Source organism: Lontra canadensis, unplaced genomic scaffold (assembly GCF_010015895.1).
Source record: "Lontra canadensis isolate GAN:19392208 unplaced genomic scaffold, GSC_riverotter_1.0 scaffold6, whole genome shotgun sequence".
Classification (NCBI taxonomy): Eukaryota; Metazoa; Chordata; class Mammalia; order Carnivora; family Mustelidae; genus Lontra; species Lontra canadensis.
This window is the reverse complement of record NW_022631000.1, coordinates 9,992,381-10,009,076: the sequence shown is the minus strand read 5'-3', so window position 1 is coordinate 10,009,076 and position 16,696 is coordinate 9,992,381. Positions and strand designations below refer to the sequence as shown.

General features: G+C 41.7%; 1 protein-coding gene across 1 annotated transcript; it reads left to right on the top strand.

The window, feature by feature from the left end:
* The first annotated feature begins 1,879 nt into the window (after positions 1 to 1,879).
* Positions 1,880 to 13,124, top strand: DPPA2 (developmental pluripotency associated 2). Its single transcript, XM_032852630.1, has 7 exons — positions 1,880 to 1,912; positions 4,008 to 4,155; positions 6,710 to 6,870; positions 6,961 to 7,014; positions 7,934 to 8,195; positions 10,146 to 10,341; positions 13,016 to 13,124. The coding sequence occupies exons 1-7, from the start codon at positions 1,880 to 1,882 to the stop codon at positions 13,122 to 13,124; spliced, it is 963 nt and encodes a 320-aa protein (XP_032708521.1).
* Positions 13,125 to 16,696: the final 3,572 nt, after the last annotated feature.

The following is a 16,696-nucleotide window of genomic DNA, read 5'->3' as shown; positions in this document are numbered from 1 at the left end:
GGGAGGAGCCAGGATTCCAACCATTATCTGCCTAATCCAAATGCATTTGTTCACACCCTGATCTAGTCAGGGTTTCTAGACTTTAGGTGCAAAAAGAATTACCCTAAGGGCTTGTTGAATTCTGAGTCCTGCCCTCAAGGATCCAATTCTGGAGGTCTAGAGTAAAGTCTTACAATCAATCTTTCTTTTTTTATTGTTTTCTTTCTTTCTTTTCGAAGATTTTATTTATTTATTTGACAGAGATCACGAGTGAACAGGGTAGCAGGCAGAGAGAGAGGGGTGGGGGAAGCAGGCTCCCTGCTGAGCAGAGAGCCAAATCCGGGGCTCGATTCCACAACCCTGAGATCATGACCCGAGCTGAAGGCAGAGGCTTAACCCACTGAGCTACCCAGGAGCCCCTACAATTTATTTTTCCAACCAGTTCTTCAGTAAACTGAAGCTGAGCGCTTGCTGATGGCACGCTGAAAGTAGTATATATTAAATTAAACTGATCTAGGCATCCTGGGTCCTGAGATGTGGGACCAGACCGAGGGACCAGACCATTTTCCTAGGGACAGAGAAAGCCCACAGTGAGACCAATGGATGCTAGTGCTCCCATACTTTAAAGGAAAATATTTATTAGCCCTGGCTCCTTTGAGTGACCTCTGAAAACATCTGTGACTTCTCTAGCCTCATCTTTCCAGCAGTTTCCAAGTTCTTGCAGCTCTGTATTCATTAGTCCACCATTTGCCTTATGGTTTTGGCTTTTGCTGCTCCTATCCTGAACAGCCAAACACTTCTCTTTAGCCAGCTCACCAGTAAGGCAGATTTAATATTTGTGTTTAGAATTAAATCCAAGAATTTAAATCTAATCTCCCAGTGAATGACACACCCATGAGCATAAATCAGTTATGAAATACCTCTGATTCTTTTTTTTTTTTTTTATCCCCTCCATAGTAACATCACTCAATCCATTGCCAATATTGTTCTGGAAATGTTTAAAACATTTTTTTTAAGATTTTTTTTTTTTTTTGAAAGACAGAGAGGGAACACAAGCAGGGGGAGTGGGAGAGGGAAAAGCAGGCTTCCTGCTGAGAAGCTTGATGGGGGGCTCGATCCCAGGACCCTGGGATCATGACCTGAGCCAAGCGCAGATGCTGAATGACTGAGCCACCCAGACACCCCTAAAAAAAATATATATATATATATTTTAAAGATTTTATTTATTTATTTGACAGACAGAGATTACAAGTAGGCAGAGAGGCAGGCAGAGAGAGAGGGGAAAGCAGGCTTCCCGCCGAGGAGAGAGCCCGATGTGGGGCTCGATCCCAGGACCCCGGGATCATGACCTGAGCTGAAGGCAGAGGCTTTTACCCACTGAGCCACCCAGGCGCCCCTAAAAATATTTTTTTTATTCATTTGCAACGTGTTACCAAGAATTTGTCACTTTCAGTTTTCTCCCAAGTCTCACCTTAAAGAAATAAAGACAAAAAATCTTTTGTTATTATTATTAAGTAAACTCTAAGTTCAATGGGCTCAAACTCACAGACTGGGAGATGAAGAGTCTTATGCTCTAGCTACAGGGCCAGCCAGGAGCCCCTAAAAATCTTTATTTTAAAATGTATTAAAATGTATTAAGAGTGATATTAATTACCCAGCATCTCGACTGTCATATAATGGACAAGACCTGGTGTAAAACCGATGACATTGTCACACCGGCAGATACTGCGGGAGGGGAAGAAGAGGAGGAAGGAAAACAGCTCTTCTGGGAAACAGGAAGTAGACAGAGACATTTGCTTATAAAAGGAGAAATCAGGCTGGAAGCCCTCAGGTGAAAAGACGTGAAGGGCAGATGTCCCGAGATAGACAGCTTTTGCCTTCCTCTGAATGTTCCCTGAAAATGGCGTACTCCGCTTACGAGAACAATGAGCAGGTAAGTTTAGTTCCAACCGGATCGATTTTCCCCATAGATTTCCCCCATAGATTCCCCATAGATGTTTCAAAAGTCTTTCCAGGGTTTGCTTATGTTTCCTTTTTGCCCCAAATCTTGGCGTCTGTCTGTGTCTAAGAAATCTCCGGTCTTGGAGTCTCTCCTCTTTACAAGTGGATTATTACTTTTCTTGCACGGAGTGTGGCTCTGAGAAAATTTGGGTGAGAGTGAGAAAGTAAAGATTGCCATTCCTAGGCCGAAGTAAGAGATCAATTCTGTAGAAAGACTTAGCTGAGCAAGAGAAAAACGTAAAGAAGTAGAGAGCGACACTAAAAAAGACAGTGAGAAAAGGTAATGTGAGTAAGGTCAGAAAGTAAAGTGACCAGTTTGTTTTCTTTATTCTGGGACTGTCTCCTACTCGCAGATATTAAATATGTGGTGATGATCGAGTCCTACCACTGCTCTGAGCCCCCACTTACCTCTAGAGTGGAGTAATAGTCCCCCGATAATTTTGTATGAATGTGTGCAGGAGTACTTTGAAAGAGTGTTACACAGGGGCGCCTGGCTCAGTCCGTCAGTGGAGCCTGTGTCCCTCGATCTGGGGTTCTAAGTTCAAGCCCCACGCTGGGTGTAGAGATGACTTAAAAATCAAATCTTAAAAAAAAAAAAAGAAAAAGTTGTACATATGCAGGATCAGAGTATGAGCAGTGGGAAGCCATTTCGGGAGGAAAGTGGGAAGGGAATGGCCCCATCAGGTCTTTTTTGAGAAGAAAGTATTGCGATAGGGCTGGAATGGAGTTTATTTACCTTCGGACTTGGGAGGAACCTTCAGCATAGTATACTCTGACGTGGTTCATTTAATTTTCGAGACTCAGTTATCGAATTTGTAAAATAGGAAAATGGATAAATTGCCATGAAGGTGCTATGAAGGTTAAATGAGCGAATTGCAGAAAGCACCTAGCACAGTACGTGTGTGCTATACAAAACCAGGAGGTGTGGGTTCCTTCCTACCTACCCATTCTGTCTGTATTTTGTTAGCTCATTAGAAGAGCTTTGACTGCCCACTTGGTGCTGGGCACTGCGTGTGCTGCTGTGATGGCAACAGAGTAAATTCACTCCCCTCTGGTCCTGGAGGTGAAATAAGGCCAGTATGGCAGGAGCTCAGAATGCTCAGGGGTCTTGAGCTGAGTGACAGGCAGAGGTCAGACTCCAGAAGTTTGTAGGTCGCACAAGGGAGTTCTGTCTTTAACCTGAATAGCAATGAGAAGCCATCGAAGCATTTTTCATTTCGTTTTGTTTTGTTTTTTAAAAGCAGGAGAGCAGTCTGCAGAAGGAATGGTTTCAGAATGGAGTTTGGAATGATAGGAAATTATTGTTTCTACCAATGAGAGTTGATGAGAGCTGGGGTTGGGAATCATGGGGAATCATGATAGAAGGTGGGAAGGTAGGAACACATTCCATACAGATTTAGCAGATAATATGCAAGTATTTGTTTCAGCTGAGGGAGAGGAAGGCCTTGACGGAGGTGGTTTCCCCAAACTCGAGACATATCCTTTCATTGACATCCACCTGTAAATCTACTTTTGTCCATTTCCTCATTGTTTCTCTACCATTTTTTATTTTTAAAAAGATTCTATTATTTATTTGAGAGAGAGTGCAAGCGAGGGAGAAGCAGAGGGAGAGGGAGAAGCCGGCTCTCTGCTGAGTGGGGAGCCTGACACGCAGCTTAGTCCCAGGACCCTGGGATCATAACAGGGCCTGAGGGCAGACACTTAACTGACTGAGCCACCCAGGCACCTGTCTTACCATTTTTAAAAATTTAAATTGTTAAAATGTTCTCTGCACCCAACGTGGGACTCAAACTCACAACCTCCAGACCAAGAGTCAACACATCCCATGGACTGAGCTAGCCAGGAAACCCTGTTTCTCTTACTTAATAAAGAGTCTGCTCTTAAACATTAAATTCAAGGAATCACTGTTGAGTCTTCTCTCCAGCCACCTATTGGTTTCTGAGTTTCTTATTAATTGTGCTTTGAATGTAAGCAGTTTAGTTGTATGGCATCAAATGAGAATCCTCGATGGATCCTTCCCTTTCCAGAATTTCTCTGAAGAGGCAGTAGAGGAAGAAAGTGTGATTCTCACATTGGTTCCAGTGAATGAGGAGCCTAATGAAGAACATCAAATGGAACCAAGTGTTTCTTCAACTTCAGAAATCAGCCTGATGATGCCTGGGTCAAGTGATAAAGGTATGAAGTCATGGATTGCTCAGTTTGCTGCTTCCCCAGTTCTGGGAAACTCAGGAAAATGATTTCTCTTTCTCTCTCTCTCTCTCTTTTTTTTTTTTTTTTTTTAAGATTTTATTTATTTATTTGACAGAGATCACAAGTAGGCAGAGAGAGAGGGGGAAGCAGGCTCCCCACTGAGCAGAGAGCCCGATGCGGGGCTCGATCCCAGGACCCTGAGATCATGACCTGAGCCGAAGGCAGAGGCTTAACCCACTGAGCCACCCAGGTGCCCCTTTTTTTTTTTTTTTTTTAAGATTTTATTTATTTATTTGACAGACAGAGATCACAAGTAGGCAGAGAGGCAGGCTGAAAGAGAGAGAGAGAGGAAGAAGCAGGCTCCCCGCTGAGCAGAGAGCATGATGCAGGGCTTGATCTCAGGACCCTGAGATCATGACCTGAGCTGAAGGCAGAGGCTTAACCCACTAAGCCACACAGGTGCCCCTAATTTCTCTTTCTATCTCTTAACTGTACAACACCAATCTTAAATCTCACCTTGATTACTTGGGTATGAGAGTTCTCAAACTCCCACACTTTTCAGTTGCTAGGCACCATGCCTTGCTTTTAAGACACAAAAAAATGGGCATGTGGAGTGCCTTGGACAGAGTGTAGTTCTTACAGGAAAGGAAAGGAATTCATGATTCCCATCCCATGAAGCTCAATCTTGTCTTTGTTTTGGTTGACACATATTTTATACACCTTTTGTAAAGAGAAGTGATTTTTTCCAGCTTTGAAATATAATCCATTGGTAACCCTATGTAATCTTAAGGTGTACAGTGTGATGATTGATACACATCTATATTGCCAAATGATTGCTCAAATAAGGTTAAATAGCATATCCAGGGTACCTGGGTGGCTTAGTTGTTAAGCACCTGCCTTCGGCTCAAGTCATGATCCCAGGATCCTGGGATCGAGTCCCATGTCGGGCTCCCTGCTCAACAGGAAGCCTGCTTCTCCCCTCCCACTCCCCCTGCTTGTGTTCCATCTCTTGCTGTGTCTCTCTCTGTCAAATAAATAAATAAAAATCTTTAAAATGAATGAATGAATGAATGAGTAACATATCCATCACTTCACATAGTTCCCTACTCCCACCACATCTTGTGGTGATTAAATATTTGCTCTCAGCAACTTTATTTTATTTTTGAGAGAGAGAGAGAGAGAGAGAGCACATGTACACATGTGAGTGAGTGCATGTTGAGGGGGATGAGGGCCAGAGGGTGAGGGAGAGAATCTCTTTGTTGTTGTTTGTTTTTAAATATTTTATTTATTTATTTGTCAGAGAGAGAGCAAGCAAGCCCAGTGCAGGGGGAGCAGCAGGCTGAGGGAGAAGCAGTTTCCCCACTGAGCAAGGACTCTGATATAGGACTTGATCTCAGGACCCTGGGATCATGACCTGAGCTGAAGGCAGACACGTAACCAACTGAGCCACCCAGGTGTCCCAAGAGAGAGAATCTTAAGTAGGCTCCTTGCTCAGCACAGGGCGTGATATGGGGCTCAATCTCACGACCTTGAGATCATGACCTGAAACAGAATCAAGTTTCGTTTAAGACACTTAACCGACTGAGCCACTCAGGGACCCCTGCTCTCAGCAACTTTGAAACATACAGCATAATATTGTTAACAGTAGGCACTAAGCTATAAATGAGATCCCCAGAACTTACTCATATAGCTGAAAATTTGTACCCTTTGATCAATATCTCCTCAGATTAGTATTTTGCTTGGTAAATAATTACTGATCAAATATCTAGCAGCTTTTAATGTCATGACCCTTTAAATCTGTTCTTAGTATTTCACATAAGGGCATCAGATCTGTATTTTCAGAATGATTGTATTTTCTGGGCCAAGAACGAGGACTTCAACACATAGTAAACAGTGACAGGTTACACCTGAGGAGAGTGAGGTGAGGTGGGGTGCTGATGAGGAGAAGGAGGTAGGCTGATGGAATGCAGTATTGTTAGTGGCTGGGTGATTTCTGTAGGGACAACTCGTATTTTTGGTCCCAAATCTAGACATTTTGGAGTAGCAATCCAATTTTAATGTTCTATGCAGGTGGCTATTGGTAGTTATAAAAAACAAGATTTTGAATTATAAAATGGAGGGGTGCCTGGATGGCTCAGTGGGTTAAGCCTCTGCCTCTGGCTCAGGTCATGATCTCAGGGTCCTGGGATCCAGCCCCACATCAGGCTCTCTGCTCAGCAGGGAACCTGCTTCCCCCTCTCTCTCTGCCTACCTCTGCCTACTTGTGACCTCTCTCTCTCTCTCTCTTTCTCTCTCTGTTAAATAAATTAAAAAATCTTAAAAAAAATCATAAAATGGAGGTTGGATTTCCAGGTCTGCCATTTTAATGGAGATGTGATCTTGGGTAAGTCATTTAATTACAGAATCTGTTACTTGTAGTAGAAGAAAAATATTTGATGTGTGTGTGTATAAATTGGGTTGTAAGAAATTAGCAAGAACTTTGTTAGGTTGTCATCTTAAAAATTAAATTATCACTACTTTGATTTTCTTCTTTTCTCAGTTTGTCATCCTCAGATAAATGAGCAATTCAAGTTTTGTCCAAAACACAGTTGTAATATGCAAGTCCTTCCCTTACCAACCAGTTTGCCTTCATTTAATAAAGTACGTTGGGACACTTTGCGGAACTGGTGCCAACAACTGAATTTGAGTACCGATGGCCGGGTGAGTGCACTGGTGGGAAACTGCTGCACAGAGCAAGTGTGGAAAGCTTTGCCAGTTTGTAATTTTCATTTCCCCTCTTAATGTCCTTAGAAAATAGAGGTTTATATGAGGCTCCAGAAACATGCTTACCCTGAAATAAACCAGGTGAGTAAGGAGTGTGGTGAGAATGGAAAGGTGAGTTCTGATTGTGAATTGTTCCTTCTATTCCACCATTTCTATAAATGTTGTATCTCTGAGGCAAGGGCTGTTGACATTTTGGATAAAGAAGTTGTTGTATATATAATACAAAGGAATATTATTTAGCCATAAAAAGAAAAAAAAAATCTTTGCCATTTATGACAAAGGATCGACCTACAGGGTATTCAGATAAGTCAGACAGAGAGACAAATATATGATTTCACTTATATGTGGAATCTAAAAACAAACAAAACAGAAGCGAAGTCACAGAAACAGGGAATGATCTGGAGGTTGCCTGATGGAGAGGATTGGGGGGATGGACAGAATAAGGGATAGGAATTAAAAGATACTAACTTCCAGTTATAAAGTAGATAAGACATTGGGGATGCAGTGTACAGCACAGGGAATATAGTCAGTCATATTATAACAACTTTGTATGGTGACAGATGGTAGCTAGACTTAGACAGTGATCACTTGGTAATGTATATAAATGTTGAATCAGTATGTTTTACACCCAAAACTAATAAAATACTGTATGTGAACTATACTTCAATTAAAAAAAAAAAAAGACTATGGACATTTTGGGCCAAATACCTTGCTTTGGTTGCAGTGGGGGAGTTGTCTCATGCATTTTAGGCCTAAACATCCCTGGCCTCTACTCACTAAATGTCAGTGGCAATGTCTTTTGCTTTCCCCACTCCCATACCCCCAGTTTTAACAATTAGAAATTTCTCTTAGTTGCTCGAAGGGAACTAATAATCTTAAGTATTTCCTACACTTAACACATATGGGTCAATGTATAAAAAATGATAAAATTGACACAAAACACAAAAGTCCTCAGGGCAGTAGCACTTCTCTGAAACCTCACCATGAATCCCATTTGCAGAATATTCCTGAAACATCACCAGAAGCTAAATTGCAGTCATGTTCAAGGAAAGGCAAGATGGTGGCCAAGAAAGCAAGGCTTTGGAAAAGTTGTAAGAAGAGTGAGAGAGAGGAGGGGATTAATACAGTCGAGGTGGTAACATCAGCACAGGAAGGCATGTTGGCAGCATGGTCAAGAATTGCTGCGAGAGCCAGTCAGTCCAAGTCTGTGAATTCACGTTCCATTCCTGCTTCTGTTGAGACCTTTCTGCTGCAAGCCTCTGGTAAGATCACCTTAAAAGAGTGAGCACTGGGTGGGGCTGGCTGGCTCAGTCCGTAGAGCATGCAAACTCTAGTAGATCTCATGGATCATGAGCTCAAGCCCCACATTGGGTACAGAGCCTACTTCAGAAAAAAAGACTGAGGAGTATTCCAGAGAAAGAAGTCCTCCACTGAAAGACATTAAAAGGGAAAGAGCTAAAAAACTGTAGATTGGATAGGAGATTTACATAGGAATTATCCTTTCATTGACAGGTAGTCAAGTTTTGCATGGACCAGTGTCTAAGCTAGGTGATTGAGTGGTGACCCTTTTTCATCATAGCAAAAATTTAAGGTGGGAAGAAAGCATAATCTGATAATGTGGTCAACCACAGTCTGAGGCCTTCCCCTTTCTCTCCCTCCTTCAAGGCTGTTGTAACACTCAATAAGCATGTGGGTGTGAGAACTGAACAACTTCCATTTAAATCCTTACTTCCTAGGTCTCTGGCATTGGCACTTTAGCTTAAGCCATGGTATCCTGATTTACACAGATGGTGGCAACTATTGTGCTTCCTAGAATGATTTTGAGACTTAGAAGATACAATTTGGCACTTTAAAAGCCCTCATAAGGGATCTGGGGAGTAACTTAGCTCCACTTTGGGCCAGCTCTGGCTCCTGAATGTCATATTTCTGTTTTCATCTCCTGTAGACACCATCTCAGGCCAGCACAAGGTCCCCTTCCTTCTCTTCGGCTTGAATTCTTTCCTGCTCTTCACCCCATTACCAGAAGTGATCTCGATGTTTTTATATGCAGGGCTGATGTTCACTCACAAGAAATCCAGCCAGAGGGAAGACAGGGAGTGGAAATGGGCCTGCTGTCTGCTCCCCACGCTGCACCCCCTTCTGTGAGAGCAGTGGGCACCTCTTGCTTACTTGCACAAGCACTGTGCAGTCCCGGAGCTGTTTCTGGAGGACCGAGGTCCCAGAGAAGACCGCTCTTTCCGATTTTCATTAATGTGCCGAATGAGCTAGTAGCATCCCACACATGCTAAATCAGCCTTTTAGTTCCTCTTCATTCATCAGTTATTAAGCACCTACTGTGATCCATGAGTGTGCCTAGCCTCCAGCTGCACTGTGCTAAACACACACAGTTTCTCCTCCTTAGAACGGAGAGAGATTTTACAGCTATATAAGCCCCCAGTGACTGTTCCTTTCTCTCAGTTTCATATGTTTGATATCTGTAGGACTTTGCTTTCTCTCAAATATCCCATCTTCCCAATTAGATTGTTCCTTAGGCTTTTATTTAGTTATTTATTTATTAAGATTTTATTTGAGAGAGTGAGAGTGTTGCACGCACACAGACTCAGAAGCAAGGTGGAAGTTGGGAAGGAGGGAGAAGGGGCAGAGGGAGAGAGAGAAGCAGACTCCCTGCTGAGCAGATAGAGGGCTCCATCCCAGGACCCTGGGATCAAGACCTGAGCCGAAGTCAGAGGCCTAACCGACTGAGCCACTCGGGCACCCTGTTCCTTAGACTCGGTTAAACTGAGATCCTTTTGCCTGTTTTGTGTAGTTGAGGAAATGTAATGGTTGGGCAAATGGGCTATGAATCAGAATATCTTATCCATGTCTTGGTCTGGGAAAGTTAACGATATTTAACATAAGCTACGCTATGACCTGCAAATAAAAGTAAAAGGTAAATATTAATTATGCTCTTAAGAATAAATGTATTCATCCATGTAAACCACTTAGCAAAATCTTAGAGACAGAGCAACCATTCCCAAAATTGTTACCTCTTGCACTATGTAATTTGTGAAGTCAGATTGTAGTATCTTTGGTGTACATTTTTCTTACTTTTCGTTCAGTTGATTGATCAAGAGAATATAAGAGTAGAACTGAGAGTGACTTGCTGAGAGGTTGGGTTAGGGCGCTCTCACTTGATTTTTGCTGTTTGTGTTTGCTTCCCTTTCTCTCCTCAGGTGTCCGGTGGTGTGTGGTCCATGGCAGACCTCTCTTGGCAGACACACAAGGTTGGGTTCGCCTGCAATTTCATGCAGGTCAGGCCTGGGTGCCTGACACTCCCAAAAGGATGATCTCTCTCTTCCTGTTACCCGCCTGCACTTTCCCACCCCCAGGCCTAGAAGACAACATGTTATGCCCTGAATGTGTGAAGAGGTAACCCTTAAGTATTTTTCTAAGTGTGGCACACAGCAAAGGAGATGTCTGGATAGGTTTCTGAAAAATTTAGTAGGAGAATGCAGAAGGCAGTGTGCTGTTTTCTTAATTTGCCATATAGATCAGGCAAAAATAGGAAGCAGAAAACTTAGTGGTGGATTAGAACTCAGATAAATGTGGCTTCTTAGAAACTTTAACAAAGTATCCAAGTTAGGACCTTAACTGCCTCCATTTTAGAGACATGTTTTAAGGGAAAATAAATAAATAAAAGACTTGGAGTTCAAATACAAGATTCTTTCCTGGGGATACACAAATTAGAAAGATAAAATCAGTGTAGCACTCGAGAACGAAAAGGAGTAGGAGATGCTGTGAAAATGTAGGGGTAGTACCTACATTGGGGTAGCTTAGAGAAACTTCCCAAAGGATTAATGTACTGAGAGAAGGTTTACCATTTGGACGGTAATAATTAGGGTGGCCTAACTAGTGGAAACAACCCATACAAATGCATGGAAGTCAAAGAATATGACATACTTAGAAATTGCAAATAGGTCAATATGTCGGAAGCTTATACTGACAAATGAGTGGGAAAAGGGAGGAGCAGACCAAGTTTTATATCTATGTAAAAGTTCTTTTTTTCCCACAAGTTTTCTATCTATATAAAAGTTCTCTCTCTCTCTCTTTAAAAAAAAAAAAAAAAGATTTATTTGTCAGAGCACAAGCAGGGAGAATGGAGGGAGAAGGAGAAATAGGCTCCCTCCTGAACAAGGACCCCTGTGCAGGATTGGATTCCATGACCCTGAGATCATGATCTGAGCTGAAGGTAGACACTTAACCGACTGAGCCACCCAGGCGTCCCTAAACGGTCTCATAACCTGTGGCACTTAATTTCTTAGTCACTTAGGGACATGGACTCCTTTGAGAATATAACTGTATACTCACCATCCAGGGAAATTTACACTGAGCATACACATAAGCTCTGCTTCAGATTTTATATAGACCATAGCACTCCTGATGTTTGAATACAAAATTCAGCTTTTGACAATGGAATTGGGTGGAGGTAATAGGAGAGTGGAGGAAACCTAAGGCTCTTTTAAATGAAGTGGATTGAAATCTTGCAACAGAAACTAAATTTGAAGGTAAGAGATTACTATAATAATTCTGGAAAGATGCAATCTATGAGCTTGGCAAAGAATTTAAAGAGGAATGGAACAAATTTAAGGGATGTAGGAATACAGGGAAGAGTTGTTAACTTATTAGATGGAAAGGTAGAGTGCAGTTCAGTGGCCAGGAATGTGATACATGCTGGCCAGGAGTCTAAAATTCTGGGAGAAGTATAGGGTGTAGAGAAGCACAGTTGGGAATCTTTATCCTATAAATTGTCCATAGGATTATGTAGAGGAAAGAACCTAAAAGAGAATCAGCATATCAGTGGCAGGTGAGAAATGGAGACTGAAAACATACAGGTAGAGGCTGAAATAGAAGTGGAAAAAGGAAGCAGTGGGCAGAATTTCAGAGGGAAGTGGTTGGCAGTGAGATGGCCGTGTAAGACTATGGTTAATGCAGTGCTGTTAGGGATGTCAGTTTAGGACACCATTGGTGGTCTTTTGGAGAGTATGTTGAGAGGGGCAGTAGAAACAGTAGGGTAGGTTTTTTTGTTTTGTTTTGTTTTTTTAAAGATCTTATTTATTTGACAGATCACAGGTAGGCAGAGAGGCAGGTGGGGTGGGATGGGGTCAGGCACCCTGCTGAGCAAAGCTGATGTGGGGTTCCATCCCAGGCCCCAGGATCATGACCCAAGCCAAAGGCAGAGGCTTTGACCCACTGAGTCACCCAGGTGCCCCTTGTGTTTTTTTTTTGTTTTGTTTTGTTTTGTTTTTAATATTTATTAGACAGTGAGAGGGAACACAAGCAGGGAATGGGAGAGGGAGAAGCAGGCTTTCCGCTGAGCAGGGAGTCCAATGCAGAGCTTCATCCCAGGACCCTGGGATCATGACCTGAGCCAAAGGCAGACGCTTAATGACTGAGCCACCCAGGCGCCCCAGAATAGGGTTGTTTTAAGTTGGAGTAGAACATGTAAAAAACTAGGAGCAGAACATACTTAATAATCTGTTCTGCATGAGTGAAGAATGAGATAGTAGTTGAGGCAGAAATATTAAGGGAGCTTTTTGCTTCCATCCGTCCTTCTTTTCTCCCTTCCTTGCTTTTTTCTTTTCTTGTTTCTTTCTAGTGATAAATAGGAAAACCATGATTGAGTATGAAGAGAGAAGGAGTGTGGGAAGAAGCTGCAGGAAGAAAAGGGAAAGTGTAAATATAAAGGAAGTGGCGCTGGGGTGCCTGGTTGGTTCAGTTGGTAGAGTGTGCTGCTCTTGATCTTGGAGGTCATGAGTTTCAGCCCTGCGTTGGGTGTAGAGATTACTTACAAATGAGTAAACAAATGTTGAAAATAAGTAAAGGAAGTGGAACCAATTGGAGAAAAAGAAGAAGAACCTGATACTAAGTGTAGTCCAGTTCCCTTTCTTTACCACATAAAGTATTTTTACCCACCGTTCTTAGGTGGTGAGGCAAGCTACTAAGGAACTCCAGAAGTGGATTCCACATTTATTGTACTTGGTATGGGATGGTCTGTCTTATTCTTAAGAATTTTTCCAAAATTCTTTACTAAATTCCTTTACAGAAATAAGAAGATGATGAAAAGATTAATTGCACTGGGGAAGGAAAAGCGACCTCGTTTGAATAGACCAACATCATTCCCTTTGGATGGGCCATATCTTAATAAAGAATAAGTGGTGGAGAGCCCACAGCTGCCATTGACTTGCCTCCCAGTGACTGGTTGCTGCGCTCTGTCCTAGCCGGCCTTAGTGTTTGTTGCTTGATAGGTTGAGTACAGATGGGACTGTCCGGATTCTGTACTTGACATCTGACAAGAAGTGACTGCTACTGCTGCTTTGAGCATTTGGTTCTATAGAATATAAATCAGTTCTGCTTTAATTAATAAATTTTTTAAAGTTTTAGGTTTTCAGAAAAATCGAGCAGAAAGCACAGAGCTCTGAAATACTGCTCCAGCCCTTTCCCCTACTGTTAGCAGCCTGCACCAGAGTGGTACAGCTGTTGAACCTATGTTGACGATCGTTACCACCCAAAGCCCATAGTTCACAACAGGTTCACTTTTTGTGTCATGTGGTCTAGGGCCTTGACAAGTAGATGATGACTGCCTACATCCTCACCATCACAGTGTCATCAGAATAGCTTCCCTGCTCTAAAATTTTCACATTCCATCTGTTCAACACGCTCGTAGCTCCTGATCACTCTGTAGCTTTGCCTTTTCTAGAATGTCATATATTTGGAATCATATGGTAGCCCTTTCAGACTAATTTCACAGCAATGTGCATTTAAGATTCCACCTTTTCACGGCTTAGTATTCCACTTCTTAGTGCTAAATAGCCCATTGCCTGCATGTTCCTCAGTTTATTCATTCACATATTAAGTCATCCAGGCTGCTTCCATCTTTTAGCAATTATGAGTAAAGCTGCCGTGAACATCTGTGTGTAGGTTGTCTCAGCATACGTTTCAGCATGATTGCTGGATCATGGGGTAAAAGTGTGTTCAGTTTTAGAAGAAACTGGCGATGTGTCTCCCAGAGGGGCTGGTATTTTGCATTCCCACCAGCAATGATTGAGGGTTCCTGTTGCTCCAGTTTCTTACCAGCATTTGGTGGTGTCAGTGCTCTAGATCTTGGCCATCCTAATGGGTGTGTGGAAACATCTCTTCTTAATTTGCGGTTCCCCAGTAACCTGAAATGTGTCGTATATCATATGCTTATTTGTCATCTGATATCTGGTAAAGTAGCCAGGGTTTTTGCCTATTTTTTCATCTGGTTCACTTTTTTATTGTTGGGTTCTTTTATATTTTGAGTGAATATATTTATTGGATAAGTCTTAAGATATTTTTCCTAGTCTGTGGCTTGTCTTACTCTCTTGATCAATTTGTATATTTAGATCACTGACACTGATATAAATGGCTTAATATCTGTATTTGCTTTCAATGCCTTTTATGTATTACAAGTTTTTAATCCACAAGCTCTTAAGGCTATATGGCTACTGTTAAAATCTTTTTAAAAACTGAAGTATGGTTGATAGAATACTACATTAGTTTCAGGTGTACAACATAGTAATTTGACATTACATACGTTAGAAAATGCTCACTAGGATAAGTTAAAAAATGCTCATTTGTCACCATTCAGGGTTATTTTAATATTACTGATTATATTACCTAGGCTGTACTTCTTATTCTTTTTTTTTTTTTAAAGATTTTATTTATTTATTTGATAGATCACAAGCAGGCAGAGAGGCAGGCAGAGCGAGAGGAGGAAGCAGGCTCCCCGCTGAGCAGAGAGCCCGATGCGGGGCTCGATCCCAGGACTCCGAGATCATGACCTGAGCCGAAGGCAGCGGCTTAACCCACTGAGCCACCCAGGCGCCCCTGTACTTCTTATTCTTACGACTTATTTTTTTAACAACTGAAAGTTTGTACCTCTTTTTTAAAGATTTTTTTCTTATTTGACAGAAATCACAAGTAGGCAGAGAGGCAGACAGAGGAGGAAACAGGCTCTCTGCTCAGCAGGGAGCCTTATGTGGGGCTTGATCCCAGGACCCTGAGATCATGACCTGACTTGAAGGCAGAGGCTTAACCCACTGAGCCACCCAGGTGCCCTAAAAGTTTGTACCTCTTAATATCCCCAAATCCTTTCATTTTGCCCATCCTCCTACCCCCTTCCCTCTGGCAAACACCAGTTCTCTGGTTTTGTGTTTTGTTTTTTTTTAGATTCTATATGTAAGGGAAATTATATGGTAGTTGTCCTCTGTTACTTAGCACAATACCTTGTAGGTCCATACATCTTGCAATGGCTAGATATTTTTTATGGCTGAGTAATACTTCATTGTATATATACACATGACATCTTTATCCATTCATCTATCAGTGGACACTTGGGCTGCTTCCATATCTTGGCTGTTGTACAATGAACATAAGGCTGGATGTATCTTTTTGAATTACTGCTTCCATTTTCTCTGGATAAGTACCCAGACATGTAATTGCCAGATTATATGGTAGTTCTGTTTTTAGTTTTTTTTGTGGAAGCTTCCTACTGTTTTCCACAGCAGCTGCAACAATTTACATTCCTAGCAACTTACTAAATAAGCCAAAATCCAAAACACTATCTAATCCAATATACCTTCAACAAAATATAAACTGAATTCAATAGCATATTAAAAGGATTATATACTACAACCAAGTGGGATTTATCCCTGTATTTAAGGGTGGTTTGACCTAAGAAAAATCAATGTAATATGCCTATTAATAGAATGAAGAAGAAAAATACCTCAAAAAAGGCATTTATCAAAAGCCAAAACCCCTTTGTGATGAAAACATTAAGCAAGGAATAGAAGAGCACTTCCTCAACATTATAGGGGCCATATAGGAAAAGTCTACAACCAATGTACTCTGTGGTAAAAGGCAGAAAGTTATTCTAAAGTTAGGAGAAAGATGAGAATGCCTGTTGTCACCACCTCGATTCAGTATAGTACTGGGATTTCTAGCCAGAGAAAATTAGACAAGAGAAAAAGTCCTCTACATTGGAAAGGCAGAAGTAAAACTACACACAGGTTATTCAGAAAAATCATTCCTCAAAAACCTGTTAAAGCTAATTAACAAATAGAGCAAATTTTTCAGAATATAAAATCATCACAAAATATAGGTTGTATTTTTTAAACATTTTATTTTATAATATAGAGTGAGAAGGAGCAGAGGGAGAGGAAGAGAAAATTCAATGCAGATTCCAACCAGAGCAGAGAGTCTGAGGTGAGGCTCGATCCCAGGACCCTGAGATCATGACCATTGAAATCAAGAATCAGATGCTTACCCGACAGAGCCTCCCAGGTGCCCCAATACCAGTTCTATTTCTTATATATTAGCAGTGATGACCTGAAGAGGAAATTAAAATGATTCTATTAACAGTAGCATCAAAAATAGTATAAAGTAGGGGCACCTGGGTGGCTCAGTGGGTTAAGCCTCTGCCTTCGGCTCAGGTCATGATCTCAGGGTCCTGGGATCGAGCCCCGCATCGGGCTCTCTGCTCAGTGGGGAGCCTGCTTCTCCCTCTCTCTCTGCCTTTCTCTCTGCCTACTTGTAATCTCTGTCAAATAAATAAATAAAATATTTTTTAAAAATAGTATAAAGTAAGGGATAAACTTGAGGTATAGAACTTGTACACCAAAGACTACAGAGCATTGCTGAAAACTACTTTTCCCTCTTGGCTCATTAGTGTGGTAAAGTATACTGACCTATTTCAAATATAAGA

Bases quoted from the DNA above. Each gene is read 5' to 3' on its own strand.
- DPPA2 (XM_032852630.1), top strand. From the start codon at position 1,880: ATGGCGTACTCCGCTTACGAGAACAATGAGCAG. The intron at 6,871-6,960 runs GTGAGTGCACTG...TAATGTCCTTAG, and splicing joins ATTTGAGTACCGATGGCCGG to AAAATAGAGGTTTATATGAG. The intron at 8,196-10,145 runs GTAAGATCACCT...TTCTCTCCTCAG, and splicing joins CTTTCTGCTGCAAGCCTCTG to GTGTCCGGTGGTGTGTGGTC.